Source organism: Nothoprocta perdicaria, unplaced genomic scaffold (genome assembly GCF_003342845.1).
Source record: "Nothoprocta perdicaria isolate Ctin4 unplaced genomic scaffold, notPer1 scaffold_2, whole genome shotgun sequence".
Taxonomy (NCBI): Eukaryota; Metazoa; Chordata; class Aves; order Tinamiformes; family Tinamidae; genus Nothoprocta; species Nothoprocta perdicaria.
This window is the reverse complement of record NW_020455204.1, coordinates 5,071,406-5,095,896: the sequence shown is the minus strand read 5'-3', so window position 1 is coordinate 5,095,896 and position 24,491 is coordinate 5,071,406. Positions and strand designations below refer to the sequence as shown.

Sequence of the window (24,491 nt, the reverse complement as noted above, 5' to 3'; positions counted from 1 at the left end):
AGAATTTAATGAAACCATGAAGTTTCACAGAGAACATAATGGAGAGTGAGACCTAGAAATTGTTGCAGAATTCCTGAAAACCATGACGTGAAGACGTTTCCGAGAAAGCATATTGCAATGTGTGTGAGGGTGTATTCCAAGAAAGCATAAGGCTGGATTCCTGCAAAGTCTATTGGATAATTCCTAGAAAGCACATCAGAAAATTGCTAGAGAAAGCTAGAACAGTCCTCTTGAAAGCCAGCAGATCATTTATCTTTTTGTTGTTGTCTTATTGCCTCTAGAACACTTTTTGTCTCTAGCTCATCTCATCCCTGTGTGGTTGCAAAGAGGGTACCTGTGTGAAATCCCAGAACCTCTGTGCTGGCCTCAGGACATCTTCACACTTCTTCAGAGTGGGTGTCCTGCCCTTTCCATCATCCACRAGGCATTTGGAGTCCGGCAGAAAGGCCGTGGAGCCCAGGGGCCCAAGCTGCAGGACGCCTTCGGAGCTGTAGCGCACCAGCTGGGAACAAGAGCACAGGGAAGGCTTTAACTGCAGCCCAAGAACCTCAGAAACAACCAGGAGCATCAACCGTGAATACAGTTGTGGTGGTGATGGTGTCCTCTGCTGCATCTCACAGAATGGTTGAGGGTTGGAAGGGACCTCTAGAGATCATCTAGTCCAACCCCTCTGCTCCAGAAGGGACACCCAGAGCATGGGGCACCTGCTCACATCCAGGTTTTGAAGATCCCCAAAGAAGGAGACTCCACAACCTCCCTGGGCAGCCTGTTCCAGGACTCTGACACCCTCCAGAGATGGTTCCTCACTGGAGATGGAACATCCTGTGTTTTAATTTATACCCATTACCCCTTGTCCTGTCACTGGCCGCACCTCAACTATGAGAGGTGCCAGTACAGCAAGCGGAGACCATCAGCACCAGCCAGAAATACAGCTGGTGATGTTCAAACATCTGAAACATAGAGCCAACCTGCAGCTCCCCTTCTGCCCACCTTCACCCCAAATACTGGCTGGAGTCCTCTGTCCATTCCAGCACACACTGGTCTGCAAAGAGGTCTGGAAACCTGCTTTGTCTCCATGGGGTGGCTTCTAGGACAAAAAAATCCCTTCTTTCACACATGTGCTCCCCACCACCCCCTACCCAGTATCTCCCAGCAAAAGGGCAATCAAGAAAATGAAGTAATCAATATGTAAATTATATCCACTCAGTGGGAATTGATTTAACAAGGACACAATGTCAATTTGCTATGCAGTTTGTTAAGAGGTCTAACAGAGCTATTGATAGCAACAACTCAAATGCATTTTTGTAAATAAATGTTACTGGAAAAAAAATGTAATTGTGCAACCAGTATCCAAAAATAAAAGAGAAAAATAAAAAAAGAACTGTGAAGGAAATAAAAGCAAATTTGCTAACATATACTTCAGGCCTACATAATGAAAAAAACACACTCAGGTACTTGATTATTGTAGGAGGCTTAACTGTTCAGAAATTCATTGATATGGGAATGCCACTGGCTGCAATTAGAAGTTTCAGACAAATTTGTGTATTATTTTGGGATTTTTTTTTTAAATGCAAAAAAAAGTAAATACTGATAGCAGTACAACACACAATCATTCACATTTTACAGGAGTTTTTTTTTTTTTTTTTTTAAATCCTGTTGTAAGTGGTGATTTCACTTGCTTCAAGCCTACGTAGCTGCAATATAGCCTAGTGAGAGAGATTACAGGAAAGAGAAAAGTGCGATGCGTGTTTGACAGCAGGGCAAACGGAGGCCTCGTCAGCCTTCCCTGACATCGCTCCTTTTTTAGGCTGCACTCAGAGTCAACTACTCATCCCCATTCTCCAGCTCACACAGCAAGTGAAATACTTGGCCAAAAATAGAACATGTCTCTCTYTTCTAACCTCTAGAGTTTTCCATAACTGTTCAGAAAAGCACTATTTATTGTATTGTGTATTACCAGAGAACAATCCTCCAATAAATCTGAGGTATCTACTCGTGTTTCTATCCAGAGTCATTCTCCAGCATAATTGAAAAATCTTGTTTCTGTTTAGAATTTAAAGAGGAAGGTAGCATCTATTAAAGTAGCTTTCATATTTAGAGTGGCAGTTGTGTGACAGCTCAATAGAGTCAGAGATGTCTCAAAACAGGAAACTAGTATCTGTACATGATGAGAAAAATGGAATAGTATGGGCTTAATTTWCCTGAATCTGTATTTGTGCCAAGAGTTCCAGGGTCATAAATATATTTTTTTATTTTATTTTTTTATCTCGATGCAAACCACCATAGTAAGTAGAAAAGTTTTAGTGCTTGCTTCTGCAAGATTATACTGGAAAATTAATAAAATTCAAGAAACTATTATGTGATTAATAATGTCTTCCTTCCAAGACTTGATCACTTTCTACAGAAAACATAAACTGCAAATAAGACACATTAAAATAATTTTCTTATTATCGTAGACTGAAAAAACAGCAAGTTGGGATAAAGAATCAATGAAATATTGGAAGTGATAGCCACTGTATTCAAAATCAAGCTTGGATATCATTACTATACCAGAAAAGAAATAATAACCTCTGTGTTTGCACTACAGCCATGAACATTATACATCACACCAAATCCACTCCTGGTGCCAGTCGGCCAAAACCCAAACACAGAGACAGTTTTATGCCTTAAATGAGGCTGGATCTTTGTTCAGCTTTTCACATTTACTTGAGAAGGGCTGGCAAAGTCACATAAATGACACTGAATGTAAGTGCTTTATGAAATACTCTAAGATCTAAGGTCTAATCCTGATACTATCTGTTGTACTTACAATAACACAGGATATTTTCCCCTTCAACAATCTGAAATCTGAGCAGAATGGGAGAGATAGCAGAGGTTATTTATCAAAGTGACTGTGGCTGATTCAAAAATAGTAWGCAGTGATACCATGGAAGGTGAATCTCCAAGAGCATTAGCCTCGTGAGTAAAAGCCAACTTTTATTTCCAGAATTTGACTTCAGAGAATCTATTTCTGCTGACTTTCAGTCAAGTAAAAGAAGCACAAAATAACAACAGGTAGCTTTTTATAAGAAACAGTCTCACAGATGGGTCCCATCCTAAATTAATCCTTAAATTTAGTAYTAAATTTAACTCCTCTCCTCTTTCTCCTGTTCTGCAACCAGAAGGGACTCTTTAATGATGTGCCAGCCCTGCAGGTTAAGATGAGCTGTGAGCTCACACAGTAATGGAAACAAAGCCAGAGAGAAGCCTGAAGAGTTTAACATCTCCAATTTATTTGTCGTCACAGAGAAACAAATGCCAAATATCCAGCGTGGCTGCACAACTTCTTTCACCTCTTTGCAAGTTAAAATGTGCCTTTTCATCGGCCCAGTTCAAAGCAATGAGACGCGATCCTGTTAAACTAGGAAGGCCAGAGCACTCTCAAGTGCAATGCTTGGTATCTACCCACAAGCAGTAGTTTAATGCAACCTTTCATCAACTTTTATTCCACCTGTTTGTGTAGCTGCRAGCTGCAAGACCATAAGTGCCAAGAGCTCCCTTTTCCTGCTTGTTGTGGATATCATGGGAGAGGCTTCCAAAGCCAACACTTTTCCTTCCGTTATTGGGGTGGGGTTGTTTTTGGGAGCTCTTCTACAATAATAGGTTGTACAGTGATGTAAAACCAAGGAGCTCTACAGGCGATTGTACAAGATGGCCCACACGCAGGGGCAAGGCACTCCAAGATGGCCAAAATATCCGTTTCTGAATATTTCTCTASACCCAGGTTGTCTTTCTCACTGCTGTCACAGCAGTATGTTTCTACCTGAGAGATTAGACTGTAACTTGAAACATATATAAAATCTGCACTATTTCTCTGTAAAGTGAGCTTTAAAATAAACCTCATTAAATTTAATCTAAAAGAGGCAGAAACTTGTTTGGATAATCCTAACCACTGGCTTACAGTGATTTAATTTGAAATCACATGCCTGTTCACCTAAGGCAAAACTGATACATGCTCAAGTGAAATGCCTTCAAGACGCTCCATAAACGAGCCTCTTGTCCCAGCTGGAATAAATGAATTTAAAAACTGATTTCAAATGAAGAGATTAAGCGATTTATGGAAGTGAAAAACTGATCCTGAGAATATGTGCAGGGAAAGACATTTTGTTTGTGGAGTAGTAACACTGCAATAGTTTAGTTATTTGCTAGCAATGCAAGATAACCTCACTCAGATGTACAACACACAGAGAAAATAGAAGGGTATGAAGTAGAAGAACATCATCCCCCAGAATGAAGAGGTGTAATTTTCTGCCTAGCTCAGCTTTCTTTAAACACATGACTGACTTCTGTTGGTTGCAGTGGAACCATGTGCATACTAAAATCCACTGGTTATTTGCTTGTCAGAATTGAAAAGTATGAAAAACGGACTGTGATAACATAACAGATGAAAATTAGTGCTTTGTTTACATGAGATAGTGTATATTCAATAGGCACGTACCACTACTCARTTCAGGGGGTATTTTGTGCCCTGTTCTTCAGATGGAAAAATGTTGGAAAGTTCAACATGACAGACAACTGCACTCACGCAGGCTGATTATAACAGCAGCTTTAAAAATGTTTATTTAATATATTAAAATGCTTGCTGTCAACACCTTTCATGCTATCTGCTTGAATATCCTTGATTAAGGTTTATGCAGCTGTGGTTCTCATACTGAATTGATTTTTTAAATTGTGGTGAGATGATAGAAGTTTTCCAGCTGTCTAATCATTAATTAACTTGGCTGCATCTGAGTGGCTCCAACTCATGCTTATCTGTGAAATACTCCAGCTAGATAAAACATCACCTCTGCCTTCTGCTTGACATTTCTTACAAAGTAAAAATTTGTTCCTTTCTTAAAAAAGGAAATACATAGTGCTGGAGAATGACTTGGTAGATTAACTTCTCACCTTTCCCATACTTTTATAGTTCTCACACACAGAGGAAATGCTTTGGATTTGAAGAATTTGGGAAGAGTGACTTTCTGTTCATTTCTATAACGTTTGATACAATAGACAGCTGCAGTATAAAGTCTATAAACAGCATTTCAGGCTATTCTTTCTCAGATTGTGATCAGAAAGATCTGCTGTACAAGTGAGTGGGAAAAGATGTAGTTGGTCACTACTCAGACCTACTTCTCTCTGCTGTCCTTCCATGTCTGCTACCAGAGCAAAAGAAAGCTAGACTTACAGTGATATATTGCAAAATTTGACTCAAATTTACCAATTTACTTTTTGGTTTCTTCTGAACAAAAGGTTCCCTATTAATTATTAACAATTCTAAGCACTGACCTGAGAGGACATTCCATGGCATGGGTAAAGGATCGCTTTGTCATCCTCTTCAGCTCCCTGATCCAGGCAGTAGCCACTAGCTTTGCTGTTACGGACCTGTAATCACATCAGAAAGAAAATAGCTGTTTTAGAAATTAATCTGTAAAATGCAAGTCCAGTCCAGGTGAAATTTAGCAGCACTACAACTACTTCCCTGGGAAGAACATTTTTATTCTATAGCTTTGTCAGACTGTTAAAACTTCCCATGAACTTCAATAGTGAATTTGCTCTACTTTCAGCAATAATTACCCAAAGAACAAAACTCACTTAAAAAAAAAAAAAAACCCTACTTTTGCTCCAAAGTACTCTTACATAAATACAGATATTGACCCAATATATTGAGAATGTGACTTCACCAAATAGGACAGGTGCTATACAGGAGTGGTGTTGGCTTTGGCGCATTTTTATTCCTTGCCATTATGTATATAAAAGCAAAAAAAAAAAAAAAAAGCCACGTTATAAATAGTGTTTTAATTGAAAATAAAACAGAAATACACAGATGTTTTGTGATGTATATTACTGTGAAAGGATACAGCAATGATAAGCAACACTGGAGGGCTTTTAAAATATTTAACAATTGGGATCAGAGAACAAACCCAATCAAAAGTTCATATCCCTCATGAGATGAAGAGAATTTACAAGTACATAAAATCAGGTTGCAACTCTTGTGAGTGCAGGTGTTTTAAACCAGAAGTTATTTARATGGATATTTTGAAACCATCAGCAGGTCAATCTTGGTTTAGATTATCCACAAATACTCTGGCCACCTCTATAATACAGAAATAGCTGCTGCACAAAGTAGCAGAAGTCAGTAAATAGTCCTAACCTTTATGTTCTAAAGTTTGAGCATAACAGGCAATCGGATGGGATATGAATGTTCACCAACAGTTAAATTTCAGGAGGTTTATTTTATGACTCAGGCACTATAAAGGCTAAAGAAGATGAAGACAACTTTATGATGTGGCTTTAAAAAATGCGAATCGAGTCACTAGGAAATATATTTTTACTACTGTTTCAATCTGTTTTACGTCTACTCGATACATTTATTTTCCTTAAGCTCGCTAAAATCCAAMCCTTTTTCCTCCAGGAAAATAACCAGAAGGGAAGATGCTTAGTAACAACCTTAATGTAATTTGAGATAAAGTCTCTAGTACTTCCATTATGGGCATATAAGACTGAAGAGGAACCAAGCCACTTTATACTAGCTAAATAGATTGTGTGGCTCCGTTTTACTATAAATTTTAATGAATTAGATGCTTCCATTCCTGAAGTTCCTGTTTGAYTCAAGAACCTTCCATTTGACCACTCAACACAGAGAACCTCCGTTATTGAGCCCAGCCTACCGACTGTCTGGTATAATTGACACAACATTGGCACTCCTGCCAATGCTCCTCTCAGTTAATGGCCTTCTCAGAGCTGACAGTTGCTAACAGCTCATGTTGAGTTTACTAAGTGTCTTTCCACGTTTACTGCCAGGGATAGTTATGTTAGGATGCAAAGTGATATCAGGCAATAACACTGGCACTTTGTATCAATACCTGCACTGCCTACCTTATTCCTACATGAGCTCAATCAAACAGAACRGGAAAGAAGAACGCCCATTTATTTGTCTTGCAGATAGACTTATGGCATTTGAATTTAATTGTAGTTCAGGCAGATGAATAAAACAGAATCTTCAAAACATCAGGCAACACGAGTGCTTTACTCCTGCTCAGAGTCCTAAGCTATAGGAGGTCAGTATTTCAGGCACATGRTACAGTTTTAGTGAAAAGAAGGACTACAGGAAGCATGTTTGACTTCCTTAGAGAATAGAGTGAAGCATACACGGGAGTGTTTATGGGTTAACAGAAGAAAAAGAAATGATCCTCAAAGCTGAGGTGAACCTAAACATCTATGCATTTCTTACACATTTAGATCCAGCATTTTTATTACGGTTAGCCAGTCACTTGACTATCTCAGAGTAGCTGCTTATTCATCACTGGTTTGTAGCTCCAAATGGAAAGACAGATTCTGAACACAAAATAAAATTGTTTCAGTTTTCTCAACTACTGTTTTACTGATGATCTTTGCAGCATCCCATTTGGGAAAAAGATATAATCAAATTTATTTTCTTAAATCTGCTCTATTTTTAAGTGCAAACCAAAGAGGTTGCATTTTTTTTCTGTAAGAGTCATTTAGTCCATTATGCTGTAATAGGAGGGACAATGCTCGTCAAAACCTTACTTTCTAGAGCCGAATAGAAGTAAGGATGAACATTTCTGTTGCTATGACTCTGCTGACTTTAAATTGCTCTGTAYGTCCTGATACCCACCCACAAAGATGAAAGGGCTGCTCTAATGCAGTCGCAATGTATTTTCAAAGACATACAGTACCTCTCCATAAGTAACTGTATTATTATAAACCCTCATTTCAGGATAGACGTTTTCCAAGTACCACTTAAAGCTCCGGCACTGCAGTCGCTGTCGTAGAGCGATCCTTTCAGAAACGTCTCCAAAGTCAACTCCAGGGTTCTAAAAAGCAGAAAAAGAATAAAGAAATCCCACAGCATTGACTTTACTGTGTTTTCTGTACTAAAACCAAATTGGAATATACCAAGCTATATTTCCCTCTCCTCTGTTTCTTTTGTAAGTAACAGCTCATCAAACAGCTGCTGCTGAGAGCAGACAATAAATATTAATGAAAGTCAGTAGAAGAAGAAGGARAGCAAACAAGCAAACAACAAGAATAAAACAAAATGAAAAGAATACAATAAGAATATTGCTAATAAACAGAAATTCTAAATGTTTGCAATCAAACATACTCCTTTGCCTAGCTTTTAGGTTCATTAGGAATTTAGGCTCTTATCTAAGATATGGTGGCATGATTGTGGTTTACTCTGGTAACATCTTTCTGTATCCAACGATGTAAATGAGATCAGAATAGAGCTTTTAAATTTCAAAGCACAGCTGTTCAAAAGGTCATTTAGCTCTGTTAAGTATTTGCATAGACCAGCATTCAGTTTTCACTGAAACTGGAGCTCATTTACAGACGAGTCATAAAATGCAGAGAAACTCAAAACCTTCTTTATAGCTCTCCTTCAGGATTTCCTTCATGTTTGAATACAAATTTCAGGGAAAACAGTCTGGCGTAGTCAACTGAACATGACAAAAACAAACTCTTTCAAAAAGGTCAGGTCCTGAGTTACTATCTGCTGATTTAAATCAGTATAAATCATCATAGCTCAACAGACAATAAGAGTTACCTCAACACTGTATGAATCAAATCAACTCAAACAGGGTAGTTTTGCATGAATCTAACTGAAGCACTTCTCCTCCGGAAAAAYTGCTGTGTGTTTTACAAATGCTGTCCAATGCAGGGTTCTGTGACAGCAGGAAATCTTAGCTCAGGGTTTAGTAGAGTCCCCAACAGACGCATAGCTTTCAGGAGAGAATACAAGCAATACTGAGCAGGTTCTTCTGCTTGCCACGCTGACGGTTCGCAGTGCTCGCTGCTGCTTGCTGATGCATACTTTGTCCCAAGCTCTCTATGCAGCATCCATTCAAATGGATGTTAATTTACGTTCTACTTCAGGCTACATGCAAAGAGAGCAATTCTCAGAGGCACTCYGTACAATAAATCATTCAGAATAAGGTTCCTTTCTCAGTAAAATCGTCAAGAAAGAGATCATAAGCAAGGACACACCAAATATTTGTTTAACTAAAAGAAGGCTCTGTTGACTTGCTGATGAAGGTTATGGGGTTATAGGAATATGCTTTTTCAGATATGTCCAAAGATCATCCATATGTCAGGATACATGTTCTGCATCTTGATCCTGATCTTCAGTAATTGCAAGGGAGGCCAATGTAGAAAAGATCAATTATGAAAGTTAATTTGGATGAGTTTTGGTAAGCCAGAACCCATGTATTTTATTTGYCTCCCTTTTTCCCTACATTATATCAAGGCAACAGAATGCCTTTTGAGCTTTGCCATTTCTACAGAACACGACACTGGCAAATGAGGCAGCTAGGAGAAATGCCTCGTTCACTGCTGTGTTAGGTGCAGGGATCCTATGAGGGTTACAGCACGATACTACACGAATGAGAGTTTAGGAGGAGGACAAGAATAGCAGAATTTTCCTTTTAACTACGCAGAAAGGCTCCTATTTCTCTACCGGAAGGTTTGATTCATGGCTTCTAACAGGAGAATATTTTTGAGTCTTCACGTTGAATGTTACAGAGGAACATGTCTGTTGAACACTCACAAGTCAACTTTCTTTTCCCGAGAGATAATGGGGTTATTTTTATGATATACAGTTTATCAATCAATTTATTTTATGGAAAGTAAATTTTAATATTCAGTACTTCTGCTTATTTTGTGTCTTTTAATGTCGATGTGCCCCCCCCTTTTTTTTTTTTTTTTTTAAGCGCAATATAGCTGTATTGCTCACTGCAGAAAACTACATCAATAAGTAATTTTGGAGACATTAAAGTAAAACATGCCTTGGTGTAGGTGCTCATTTAAATGTCCTTTCTATTCTGAGAATTCATTTGCAGAAACCATCAAGTAAACAATTTTATCCAGGTTACTTCTTCCTCATCTTCCTATTGGAAGCTAAAAATTGTTTCAAATGGATGTGGACAGGGCCAAAATGCCCATAAAAGTTTAGATGGAGACTAGCCTGTCTGCCTCCTAGCACTACTGAAATTGCACATGGAAAAGGAGTTACACACCAGTGCCTTGTTAGGCACAAAGTATTCACTACAACTAGTTCTTATTACCAAAAGAAGTGATTAGAACAAAGTAAAGAGCTAATTTTCAACATTGCACAGAACATCTGACGCTGAGGAGTAGTAAGCAAACCAGAATGTGTGGATGTTAGACACCCCGTATAGAAAAGAGAGGCATTTTGGAAAATAGAATTGGAGTGGATGAAAGGGGGTTGTGATGCGTTATCTAAGTACCAAAGCCAAAGTTGATAGAACATAGAGGAAACCCAGTGCCAATATTTTCCCAATATTCCCATGACTTTACGGACTCTAGGTAGTAACTGCAAACATCAACAAAGACACATCAGGGTTGACATTTTTCCTRCTCAAATAAGACTATTCCTGTTTCCATTTACTTCAATCAGCTTTGGACAAAAATGCCATATAAAGATTAACTAACCCTTCTTCTAACCTAAAGAACTGACTATGATTCCCCTCAGCTGCTCTCCCTATGCCCCTTCACATGAATAATTCGAATGTGACTACCACTAAAAGACACAACACCAGTTCAGCTTGCACCTGACTGGGACATCATGTGGTAGCTTTACCAAATAAAATAATAAATGAAACCAACACTTGATCTAACATTTATATTTCATTGATTCCTAGAGGCCTCCATGTGTCACGTACAATTTGTATTCACAGGATGAAACTGAATGCATCCACATYGCAGCTCCCAGCCTGGAGACAATAAAGCTAGTTAATGCGCAATTCTTTTATTGCATACTTGGTTTTTTATGCTGGTAAGGTCTACTGAGTTTCATGATGAATGATGATGTTTATTTATGGACATTTCTGTAGTCCTCACCACTGTAGCATATGAACACCTCAAAGTTTAATGGCTTCCTAAATTAACGACTTCTTTTGAGGAAGAGCATAAACCTGAAACATCATGCTCTAGTGAAATTATAAATCTGTGCCAACGCTCCTGAGCACACAACTAAACGTGCACAGAGGAAGCATTTTTATATGATGGGTCTCTCTTTATTGAAYAATCACCACCAGGAGAGCATGCTTCTCCCTAATCTTAGCTCATCTTATACAATTTTAGTAGTATCATCCACCTCAAAGAGCCAACTAGGAAGAGTTAGCTGCATGTCTCTGCCTCTGTTTAGGAGATAACACGGTCCACACTTACTGCCATCGGGATGTTCCAGGCCATGTAAACATGCGACTTGAAGTCATCCATCCAGACCTCAGCAGCCCGCAGAGCATTGCGCTTTGCATAGTAATCAATGTCGTTGTTGTAGGGTTTCTTTGTGCGTTCTATATGCGCCACGCGAGAACAGGGCAACACCTCCATGCTTCCTCCACACTGCCAAACCTGGGACATTTGGGAGAAAAAAAAAATATATATATATATTTATTATTTTCAGGTGATATGACTTTTTCCATTTCAGATGCCGTAGGTCGAGTGTTTCCAAGACTGGCTGAAGAAATGCAGGTCAAATCAGCCCCATCACCTGATTTAGCTGCTTGCAGGCTGAAGCCCTCTCCCTGGCTGCAGCAGACACATAAGCTCACAAGCCATAAGTAGCCTTTTCTTTCCCCGTAGTGTCAATGCTCTTGGAATCATTAGGCAGAAGACAAGTTACAAGATGGCCATCCATAGGGACTAATATAATTTGGCACTTGTTACAGAAGATTCAATAAAATCAAGCCAGCTGCACTTGCTAGCGCGTACATGGGTATTACTGTCAGATCTCCACTAGTGCAAATATGACTGTTTTTCAAATGAAGCTCATGATATGTGTCTACAGTACGTGAGCATCTCACACGACCTACTGCACACCACAGCCTTTTATGTAGGATTTGAACATTACCTTTGGTAAAGAGAGAAGAAACAAATTATACACATGCATAATACCAACAATAAAAGCACAGAATACTCATTTACTTTCTCATAACAGGAATTTAGAGTTAGCGAAGATGGGAGAAAAACAGCTGAACTGTATCACTCRACATTTACAGACATTGCACTACCCAAACTGTGCCATTTCTTCTTAATTATTAGCTGTCTGGACTGCATGGTGGGAAACAGGAGCTCTCCCCTTGGATCAGCAAGATGTGGAGTCATATGGGGTTAGGGAAGCTGAAAAGTTTCAGTTCCCTCAGGTCTGCACCTGGTATTATGGTCTAGTTGGAATAAATAAAGGTAAATAAAATATAAGTGATAATTCCATTGCTTTCCAAAGCTGCCTTTGCCTGCGAACGGGAGCTCATTTCCAAACAAGGTGTATCCACAGCAATACCAGTGCAGCACGCTGCATAACCTGCCTTCACCGGGACAAAGATAAATTGCTTGGGAAGTGGCAGATAAAATCCTAGTCCCTGGGTTGTGGGTTTTTTTAAATATTTTGTTAGATAATATTTATTTGTTGCCTTCCACACAGTTCTGTAGTAAATCACTGGCCACAGGAATTTGCATTTGATATACGAAATGCACTGAGAACCACACTGCTCATAAATTTGGACCGACATATGCCGAGGGTTTCCAGTGAAAAGGGAAAGTGCTATAAAAAAGAAAGGAATTAATTAATTTTCATGCTCAGAAGGGAGAATGAACAGTACACTTCAGTATACTGCTATTTGCCCAACCTGTCCTGGGAGTCAGCTATTTAATGCACAGCACATTTTTCTTTCTCTCAATATGGTTAATGACCTTGTAATTTTTATTTATATATTTCTGTACCAAGGGCAAATACATTATCTGAGCAACAGATTTATTTCCTTCAAATGCCAGTGCTTATGCAAGCCTGAAACGGAAAAGGTACTAAACTGCAACATTAAAGGCAACAGTTTAGCCCATCTATAAATTCAATACAAATAGTTATTTATCAGTGATAAACTCTGCCTAGATTAAATCCACAGGGAATTCAGACGGCTGGCTTTGAAGAAAGCAGGACAAAAGCAAAGCAGCAGCAGCCGCTGCAGGGARGGCGACGCGGATCGTGGGGGCTCACAGGGCGGATTTGCCCCATCTGCAAGTCCCCACTGCTGCATGCTGATGTCCAGACCCTTCTTCTCCACTCCCACCCTCATTTTGCTCTTCAAGATGAAGAAASCTGTTCTGGAGAAGGAAACAGCCAGGAAAAAGCTATGGAAACTGCTTCATTTGAAGATGCCCATTGACCTCAGGCCAAGACTCTTCGAGGGCTGTTCAACAGAATGGGGCCATGACACCAGCTCTCCATGCTTCCTCAGGGCACTGCTACACATGGATTGCATCCTCCTCCTCTACAGCCCAATGGATACTTCATCTTCCACAAAAATCAAATGGCTTCAGTAATGACAACCAAAGATGTACACCCAAAACTGGCCAAGAGTCCTGTAATGAAGAGCAATCACGTGAGACTTGGATGAAGACACGGGTCTTGTATCTGAATCAAGCTGAGTCCGAGGAGTGGGCTCAGCTTTCCGTGCCCCACAGAGCAGCACGTCCCCAGCCCCAAAGTCCCACCAGCATCACCGTGAGCATCCAGCAGCCTGCGTCCACCTGTGAGCATCACACAGGCAGCACCAAGGATCGGGAGACACAAGCGGCAGAGAAACGAGGTTTCTGCTTCGTGTGCATCTCAACTCAGCGCAGCTGCTGCAGGCCAGGGACTCCACGAGCATCCCGCTGTGCAGTGTTTTAAGACATGATCAAGTAATTCCAAGAGACACTCAATTTATTTGCTAATTGTGGTTAATTTCTAATTTCAGTATTGCTCTTTCAGCTGCTATAAACAAAACTCATAGCAATACAAATGYAACCAGAGCTGTGCTACCTTAGCATTTTTTTACTGCTAATTATCTCAATCAACTTTTCTATAAACAGACATATTAAGTATTAAGAACAAGTACCCACATCAGGGATAAATTACACGCTGACTGATAATGTTTGTGATTTGTGCTACAATGATTTACCGGTGCTAATTGTTAACTATTCCTGTACACCTGAGGTACGGYTGTCCTGCGATAAATGCATTTACTGTATAATATACAACAGTCAATCAGACAGCAGAGTCTATTTGTCAAAGCAAAACTGAGGCAGGATGGCACCTTGCTTACCATGATCTCTACCAGGCATCACTGGAGTTCTCTGAATTTGAAGACAGGGTTCATGACTTAAGAGCTAATAAATCTCTATGCTTTAATCATAGTAAAAAAAAAAAAAAAAAAAAAAAGCCCTTTTCAGGAAGTACATTTTTTCCATAATTACTTGCTGTTGAATGATTTCAATCTTTCTTTGAAGCAATGATTACAAGGAAGAATTCAGAAGACCTATTAATTTGAGGAATTTCTTAGAACAACTTGGGTTTGCTGCATCTCTCCTATTGACTGTTTCCATACTTTGATGAAAACTGATATTTCAAAGTGACCTATACCCACTACTTGCCTTTCCTAATGGAGTTTAATGGATATTTTAATATTCTTTCTCCCTTTCACAGTTGACCGCAGAGTCACCTATTTCAGCAGCTTTGCTAGATAAAGTGCTCCTCTCTCTCCCCGTTCTTTTAGTTCACATAGGAAGCTGCTTGAAACTAAGGAGCTGCAATAATCAACACATCAAACGGACAAATGAATGTGTATGTCTTTCGCACTGGTATTTTTTCCTTACTATTTTTATTATTACTTCAGTTGTCCAAATGCTGAATAAGTGGAAGCTGGCTGCTTTTTCAAAAAGTCTCCTGAGAGGTTGTGAGGACACGCTGCTAGTTACTCTTGCAGTCACCTACTGTGAGCTTCGTGGTGGATTCAAAAATGAAGCTTTTCTATGCAAGAATGTCAAAATTTCTTTTCATAGTTCCTTGACTAGCCTTTAAAACTTGTTAGAATTGATTGAGATTGGACCTCTTAGCTGTGTTCCCTTGGGCTTTCCTGATATTTACAGATGATTTGCTTTCTGAGGGAAAAGGAACTGCTATGTTCTTGCAGTGAGGCACTCAAGTGATGCACTTTTTTTCCCCCTGAAACTTCTACAGTGGCTCTTCAGCAGCAAATTTAAAGGCTGTCCTTCACATATTCCTTAAGGATTACAGAGAACCTCAAACCAGCAGAGATCTCAGATTTGACAACAGCAAGAAGAGACAACCCTTCTGTTAACCTTCTTACTGAAGAAAATAGATAAGAGTGAAGAAATTGAAACCTGTCCRAGAGAATCCTGCACTCAGCAATTGCTGTCTTATTGAAGCGATAAACCTTACGAGTAAAGAAATAAATCAGATAAATTAACAGACTGGCTGTTATGGGAGGGAAAAGATAAGATTTAAAGGTTTAAAGATATTAAAAACGCCCCGTATAATTAAAACTGTAAATGCAGTCTCATTAATCCATATTTTGYGCAATTTTACAAAGGGTATTATTCTTCTGACACAAGAATGTCTAGGGAAGAAAGCAAGGCAGAATTCCCATCTTTCCCGCAGCTGTGCAAAAACTGCAGCTCCTCTCCCACTTGTCCTGGACTCCCAATGCTGATAGCTCCAACCACAGCCACRTTTGCCCAAGGGACACAGGTCTCTCCTCTGTGCAGGGCTCCAGCCTTGGCCAGCACTTGTCTAGGTGCCCTCCATCTCGATATCTAGCTACCCTCCATATTTAGCTCCATTTTTAGGTAGTCTCAATTTCCATAATGCAACTGCTTGGAAACGACAGTAGGGTGCGAGAGAGAGGAGAGATGGGAACAGTCTGTCCAAGGGCAAATTTTTAATTTTCAAAGACTTGTYTTTCTTAGCAAATGAATGAACGTTGGCAGCCTCCAAATGCTCCAGGAGGAGTTAACAGCTCCCATCATGTAAATGACAGGCACAGAAAGGAGATCGCTTTGAGACATGCCCTGAAACTTCATAGACTACAGTTAATAACTCTGCTTCCTCCCAGTTTTCAAGTCTTAAAGAGGCTGCAGATGTCTCTTGCTGGTGTAGTATCATATATGCTGGTTTTTGCAAACCCTAAACATTTTCCCTCRCATAATGTAAATGCAATCTGGTATCTCTAATTTAGTTAGGTAATTGTCCTCACCAGATGCTACTGGCAACATATGCTTTAAGAACACATTTGATGAGAATAATTTTGTCTTTTCACAAATTTACTCAACTTTTTCTCAAATCAACAGAACCACTGTCAGTCATTTCTGCACATCTGTCACTGCAGACACTGTTTGTACTGTAACTGTTAAAATTCAACAAACAGACCTTGGAAAAATACAATCCACATGGAACACATGAAATAGCATTAAAGATCAGTAAGCCATTCTTGTTCTTCATGCTAATTCATGTGATTGCTTTAGGTTGTTTTTCTTCTCAGTTATTCCAAAATACCTCACAGAAAAATYTCCCTCTAAATTCGGATCTCAACAAGGAATAAAGCCTGCTATACATTAAGCTTACACTGGAAAATCTGCAGCTGAGCTCCTGTCCCATTTCATTCCTCAAGAAATACCTTTTCTATCAGAATCTGCAGTCAAGCCTCCATGAAAAGCTGACTAATCAAGTCAGAAGCTTTTTATGAAACCCRAGAACAAGTGCATAAAGTGCCACAATCCAGGGCTCACTCCGGACTAGACTGGCGAAGCACAGCAGCAGCCCAAGCTGGACTGAAGCACTAAGTGCTCCAGGAGCAGGTTGACCTTGGCCAACTCTACTAGGGGTGCCTTGCTTGACATGTGTCACTCCACGACAACTAAAACTCTTGCAGAGTATAAGACTAACTCATAGAGATCAGAACAGGGCATTTCCTAAAAAACATTGCTTATAAAATCACTGTGCTGATCGCACTAGTCATCACTTTCTATATTGCCACTAATAAATGTCAAGCTCTGCACAGCCCTCAATCAGCCAGCTACTCCTTCACTGCCTGAAAACAAACACCAGAGAAATTCAATCTATTAACCATGTTGATATTTGCAACACATCTTTCTAAATCTTTGATTTCCTATTAGAAAGCTCCAACTAAAAATAGTAACTGATACTAGTCTTTGAGCCACTGGCTCCAGTCTTTGGGCTTTTGAGAAAATGAGTTGTATTACATTTCAATCCCCTTCTCATTTTAACTTAGTATTTCAGGGGAACAGGGGATTATGTCGTCTGTCTGAAGAGCAGAAATTAGACCTCCAACTCAGAACCAAATTAAAGGTCCTTTGCCCAATCCAGAGCTACAATTAAAACAGCCATCTTCCAAAGATCATGGGTTGATCTTTTTGTAACATTAAATTTCAAATTTAAACTTTTTGAACTCAGGGACAATGGAAGTGAAAAAAATATACTACAAGGCTGCAGTCAGGCTCATCGGTGCATGTGGCAGCTCAATTCCACCTCAACAGTCCCATTTCAATTAGCTTTCTTCAGAATGGCAAAGGAGATGGGTTTCCACACTATTTTGGGTGCCTATCCTACTATGTCTGGGGGATAAACTATTTCTATCCTTGCAGAAAAGGCAGACAGCAAGGGTGTAATTCAATGGATGACTTTTTCAACAGACACTCACATTAGTCTAGAACTACCTAGAACCTCTAATAGCATCTCCCTTCCACTAGCAACCTAACACCAGCTGAAAGGAAAAAAAAAGCTCTTGTTCACCTTTTGTTCTAGAGTTCTCAGCTTTCTTATGTAACACTGTTAGTTCACACCTTCACCCTTGTTAAAAGAATTATACACACTGCACATTCAACATCTGGAAAGAAGCCTGAGAAATGATAAAATGCTTCCTGGTACCTAGCTGAGACCGGGGGGTGGGGGAAGGATGAAAATAAAAAAGAGTGGAATTTAGGATGCTGTGGAATTTGGGATGCTTCCATTACAATAACATCATTCTTGAATTAAAAAAAAAATATATTGAAACAGACTGTTTAATGAAGTGATCACAAAGAGTCCTTTCAAAGGACTAAGTGGAGTTGTTGTCATTTGTTTTCTCTTTACACAACAGTCCCTTAAATTATCTTTGCATCTTGTCTGTGCTAAATCCTGCAGGGTTGCTATTCTATTTTAGAGGAAAAAAAGCTTTTAGGCTGCTAGGGATTCATCCAGCGAGACYTATTATGCTTATTGTGACTCCACTGCAGAGCCAAGGGATTTCCTATATGCTCATTAGATCCGGCTTTGTTCCAAAACAACCTTTTTACAATGCAAATTTTAGCATGCTGATCTACTTAGAATAATACATTCAAACAAAGGCTATTAAAGTAAAAGCCTCCTCTAATGCAGAACCACTACAAACTCAGATTAATTACTAATATTTTAGACCACGAAAACATCTGGGGTCTCAGCTTGAATTCAGTTTTGAACATGACTATGAGAAGTCACAGTGATTCAATATTACTAAAGGGCACAAAATAACACTGCCAGCAAGCCACAGGGCTCAGCAGCCCCAGAGAAGGTGTCATACCCATACCCTTGGTGGATGGTGGACAGAAGAGTAGATTTGTTAGGTACCAGTGGATGAGTTAGGTACCATACTCATCTAATGTGTATTAGGTGCATGTAGCCAGCAGGGATGCTCGCTTAGGTAAGCTGCAGGAGCTCTAGGAGATCGGATGTGAGAGTTCCCTGGAGCTCTGCTAGGTCACCTTCAGCAGTGAGGAAAAAGTAGTTGAAAGAAAAATGGCAGAACGGGGCAAAAGCAACTCACTGAGATGTGATGCTCATTTCCAGCATTTGSGGAGCTGGCCCAGTTCCCATCTCTTGGGAGCACACTACTCAAATTCACATCTGGCAGCTGTGACCTGTAGATGTACTGGCTGTATGTGGGACGCTGCTGCAAGCATTTAATCCTTCCTCCTCTATGGACTTCTCAAGGGAGCACTTGTAGGAACACTATGAATATTATCATCCAGGAGCTATACCAGATTGCTCATTCTTAATAGTTCTATAAATCTCACCAAGTCTTAATACTTTTGGTGTGCAACACAGAAAATGCAGCTGCAAAGAATAGTGTGAACCCATCTCTCATAAGCAAGGAGAACAGCTAGCCTGGTCACACTACATTAGAGCAYTCACTCTTGCACTCTTATAGCAGASCTCAAGCTGGAGGTATTATGTGCTCCACAAACTGCTCTCTGGGGATTAAACCATTAGAAGTGAGTAATGAAAAAATAATTAACTAGCAGAAGTCACAGCAAACCATGACTGCAGGTCCAGACATCCTTTCCCACACACCCATCCCAAATCAGCTCAGCAAACTAAAAACGTAATTAATATTAAACAATAACAAAAAAGTCACTTGGTTATATCAAACAAGATCATCTGCCTGGAAGAAACAAGTGCTCTCAAAATTAATAAATGATTATTGCATTCAGATGAAGTCCTGTTTCACACAAAAAAAGTGCCATGTTCYTGGTAGCTGTAAGAGGTAGATGCGAGTGCGACTTCCATGACCAGTTATTTACTTAGCTGACAAACCCACATTTACAAGTGTCTTCCTCGGGAAGGCACAAACCTCCCAGTGCTTTAGGAAGTTGCCTGAAAAGGCACAAATGATGGGAACAAACTACTTGGTGAAGAGAAACCGAGAACTGCTCCAGGCTGACTCTGGCCTTGAATCACATCCTTGRTGGTCAGTGAAGACCATGTTGGTAATTTACACCCACCCTTCACCTGGGCACAGCCACCCTTGGCAGCCACTTGCACAGCAGGGAGAACTTAAAGAAAATTGCTGAAAATGGTGAAATGCTGAAAATGGTGAAATTCACCACATCTGGAATAACTGCTGGAGGAGAGAGACCAAGGTGCAAAAAGGACCTAGAGCAGCAGCCACTGCTATCCTGCCCTGCTCATCCACTCCTTTTAAATGCTCCACTTCTGCTATTAATGGACAGATAACAATATTACTCCCAGGCTGGGAAGTGCCTGCCTAACTAAGCTATTTCGTGTGAACAGACAGCTTAACACATCACCTAAGGAGCGGTGCAGGGATGAGGTTTGAGGAAGATGCAAAAGAACCACCAAGTTGCTGGTGCTTTCGCTAGGCAATTCCCTATGGAGTCTCCACATCCTGTGACTGCAAAGCAGGCTGGCACATTTGCAGCTTTTATTTGTTGCATCTCTAGAGAAATTTGAGTTCAGGTGTATCACCGGACAGAGGTTTGTAGGGGTTCTTCTCATTACAGTTCCTTGGGACCAGTTGCATTCCCAGTTAGAGAATTACAAGAATTCTTTGCAGGCTTTTTGTTTAGTCTTGTTTTCTGAGGTTTTTGTTTTGGGCTTTTTCTTCTTTTTTTGATTCTGTTATATAATGTCACCAACAGAAGTGTATTGATGGTGACATAYAAAAGAGTTTGTTAGGCATGTTTTTATTCCCTAAACTAAATAGGACACATTCCATCTAGCATAAGAATGTAGAAACACACATGCACATTTGGCAGCATTTTTCCCAAGAGCTAAAAATGTTCCCAGAATTGAACACTGTAAATATTAGCTTCAGCTTATTGGGAAAATAGTTTCCTATGTTATTAAAGTGCTGAGCAAATAAGGGATGTTCTTTGTTTGCAAGAGATTTCTAAAAGTTAAATACATATATATAGATACAGATATAATTTCAAATTGAACCAAAACRCGCTTAGCGTTTCAAAATATGTGACAACTCAAAACACAGAAGGTTCATTTCAGGTCAAGTAAAATATTTGGTTTCAACAAAATCAGAAAATATGATGCTTTTGTGGAGAGCATGCCATTTTTAAAAAAAGTTTCATGTATTCTCCTCTCAACAGATGACTTCACATACAGAATGCTCTTTTTGGATTATATTTTAAAAGTCACTTGGAAAATTACTGTCTCATTATGGAAAAGACTGCTATTTGATTACAAAGACTTCTACACATTGTCTTTTTGATGACTTTAAATTAACTCATGAACCATAATTGTCAAGCCTTRTGTTGGGAACTTGCTGCCCTGAGCAGTCAGAGACAGTCTAGAAAGCAACCAAGGTATGAGAAAGCCCAAAGTTGGAACTGAGTCCATGTTCTCCACCTCAGACTTGCCACTTCTTGCTAAACTGAAGAGATGAGTAATCTACAGCTGAAAACATTTCACCCAACCTCACATCGTGGGTCAGACTGCTCTCCAGGTGGACCACATGGTCACTCCAAGCACCCAGGTCATCAGCAAAAGCTCCGTCACAGCTCTCGGACACAACCAYGTAGTGGAGCTCAGCACAGGACAGAAACATTGCGTAGCACCATTCCTTGCTCTTACACAGGTACTTTTAATTAACCCAATACCCAAGAGGGATTTACAGACAACCATGGTGGGCAGGGAGAACAGCACCCCAATACATAAGTCCATCAGGCCACCTCTTGATGACCCCATTCTTACAAAACTCAATTGCCTCCACGAGCTTTGTGGTCTGGAAAGGACTGGAAGAGCTGGAACACTCTTCCCCAGCCCTGCAATGAAGTTGCCCTTGTGCATTCTACACCTTGTAAATGTTAAAAAGCCTCATTTTGAAAAACCAGCACAAATGTGCACGCAAGAGAGCGTCACTGCTTGACTTCGGTATCTAACAGAGCCAGCTCTATACAACACAGTCAAATACAGGCATCGACGGGAAACTGAATGCAAAAGGATAGCCGATAGGATCAGAAAAAACATTGTGTTAAAATAAATGCAGTTTACATAATGACCTGTGGAGTTTATGTTCCTGGATAGCTGCTATAGCTTAATCCAACTCCAACTAAAGCTTGAGACAAAACAAACARAAAGCCCAAAACAAACCAAACCCCACACACCTCTGTTGCACCAGTGATTTGTGATTTCTGGAGATAGGAGAAGTCATTAAATACTACTTTGCTTCATTAAAGTCTGAGTTTCCAAAAACTGAAACAGACAGTGCCAAAGGATTAAGTAAGTCTTTCATCACAGAGCCGATGTGTTTTATCCCTGCTGGGTCACAAGTGCTCATTTATAGAGCTCCGGGTTTTATCTGACTATTTATTTGTGCAGCCTTTGTTGTAAGTATTCTGAGCTGCCAAAGAAATAATCAAGATATTTTTTCTATTCGTCTTTTTCAACCTAAAGACAGTTCTCTCTTGGGAAAAAAACAAACAAACAAAAAACAACAACAACAAAAACCTTTCTAGTAAAATAGAATGGACGGTAAAAAGCAATTACTGGAGCTGCATGGCTTTGCCTATAAACTGTATACAAATCTGAAAAAGAATATAGCTCTACATCATTTTTATGAAGGCACTTTTTGGGACTTTCAGTTCATTTAATTTTGCCCTCGAGCATCTTTGCTGTGAGTAACACGGACTACGATCCACTTGTCTGTCCCATTGCCTCTAAATAACCTCCTTCCATCTTTCCTGGGAGCCGGGCTGTCACGGGCAGGGTAATACCTCTGCAGAGACAAAATGAGACAAAAGCAATAACCGCAGCCCAGGCCCCCTGGGATTTCTCTGCTCGCTTGAACAGCGGTGTCCAGTGCATCAAACCCTGCCGTGCTGCCCCATGTCAGTGTTTATACACTCTACTGTTGGCACCGTTTGCAATTTCTGAGGAATTCCAGCCCTACCCGCTGCTTTCTTGCACGGTGGCAACAACACTGTCCTGTTCCTTGGTCATCTGTCACTGGCACCTTCATTGGAATTTTGACAGATGTGGGAATACTAAGTATGYATCTGGAATGCAAGGGAAGGGTATTCTCTTCTTTGGGATGACAGAAGAGGTAGTGAGATTTTTCTTCCTGACTTTCCTGGAACAAAATGTCTGGCTGCTATTTATTTTGCCAGGCATCTGTTAAAGGCTGGAATTCACTTTTACAGTGTGGATTGCTATGGCTGTTAATGTGACAGCAGTTTTGGAAACTTCAGCCACAGCCAGGTGCTACACAGGTACACACATTAAAATAGTAGAAGCACTTCAGAGATTCTCCAAAATGATGAATATTGGCAGAAGGAAATATAATCTCCCATACGCCATAGAACAAAAATAAATATTGAGAAATAAAATGTCTTACTCAAAGCCTTATCAGACTGGCAGAGCCAGAAGTGAACTCAGGATTTTAGGATTTTAATTTTCAGGCCAGGGTCTTAGCCAAGTGGTTATCCCAGTGCAGCCATGTGCAGTCACTTGATGGGCTTCTACAGAAAGCTTCACTATGAGCACAGAGTTTTTGCTCATCAGTTGATGGCTGCAGGSTTTTTGGGCAGGAAGAATTAGTTCTGCTCAACATTTCACAGTTTGTGTTCAATCCATTTTCTCCCTCATCATTATTACTTCAGAAGGAAAACTCTGCTCAGGGCTCTGATAGGAATCAGGAGCTGAGAAACTCTGGCAGCCCCCATGTAAACCAGGACGGGGGGCAAGGCTGGTGCTCCCGAGCATCCACTGTYCATGGCCTGGGGCCAGGGACACAGGGCTCCCCAGAGCCCCAGGCCACACACGGGGGTGTCCAGGACTGAGCATGACCTCTAGCAGGAGCCCACGCAAATTCAGGGAAGCCAAATCAAAACCATCTATGTGAAACGTGACGAATGCAACGAATCGTTGCCTTCCAAATAACAACAGAGGCACCATCTACACCCTTGAGAGAAGGCATAAATTCATGTCTACCTGAATTCATGCTCCTAGGCATGCAACACAACTAATAGCCTGACAGTAGCAGCCAGAGATGACTAGACAAATCTGCAGATGATCTTCCCCCACATCTACAGTAGTGAAAATATTTAAATTTCAGGTGGAAGGAAGTTTTGCCATGGGAATTGAGTAAATGAGGTCCTCTTCTGCCACTAATTAACAAGATTTAACTAATGTTCCTTCTAATAGCAGAAGTGTCTTTAAATCTAAAAACTATGCCGCACAATGAAACATCTGTGAGAAGTCCAAAAAATGACTCGATGCCAGGCTCTAAGCAGATACATGGAAAGAAATCCCTCATTCTCAAGCTTTAATGTAGTAGAAAAAGACATAATGACAGCTAATGATTGGTAACTAATGCTCAGTGAATTCAGATTTCAAAATAAGATGCTTTTCTTAAGCAATAAAGATAATCAACCATTAAGCAGCTTACTGGTTTACTGTGTCAAGCTTTCTATTCCTTTAAGTTTTATAATGAGGCTAAATCACATCATCTCTCTAAGTGCCTTGTAGGTTTTCGGCTTGTTAGCAATTCGCTGCCGCTACCCTGACCAAGCTAGACGAGCAGACTTTCTAACTTGTAGGGAACTCCAGGCTTAACAGGAGTTAAAACCCCTTTTATTTGAAGGCAAACAATGAAGTGCACTTCTGAAAACACCCATGAAAAGGTCCACCAAAGAAACTATCTTTCCTACTTAAGCTATTTTTCATAACAAAACTGTACACCACAGCTGCATTTGCAGTCATCACCTCAGGCAATATACACACAATGTGGGYGGGTTCTCTTTTTCCTCCCCAATTACTTAGGGAAGTCTTGTTGTCTCTAATTCTCTATTAATCTCATGAATTG

The 24,491-nt window shown here is 40.1% G+C and overlaps 1 protein-coding gene across 2 annotated transcripts in view; it reads right to left on the bottom strand.

The window, feature by feature from the left end:
• GALNT9 (polypeptide N-acetylgalactosaminyltransferase 9) overlaps positions 1 to 24,491 on the bottom strand; it is a 111,613-nt gene that overhangs the window by 2,060 nt on the left and 85,062 nt on the right. For both annotated transcript variants that reach the window (XM_026037618.1, XM_026037619.1), the window contains 4 exons: positions 11,230 to 11,415; positions 7,719 to 7,856; positions 5,308 to 5,403; positions 335 to 502 (listed from right to left, as the gene is read on the bottom strand). In XM_026037618.1, the coding sequence (XP_025893403.1) occupies positions 335 to 502; positions 5,308 to 5,403; positions 7,719 to 7,856; positions 11,230 to 11,415 (588 nt within the window). The remainder of the gene's footprint in view (positions 1 to 334; positions 503 to 5,307; positions 5,404 to 7,718; positions 7,857 to 11,229; positions 11,416 to 24,491) is intronic.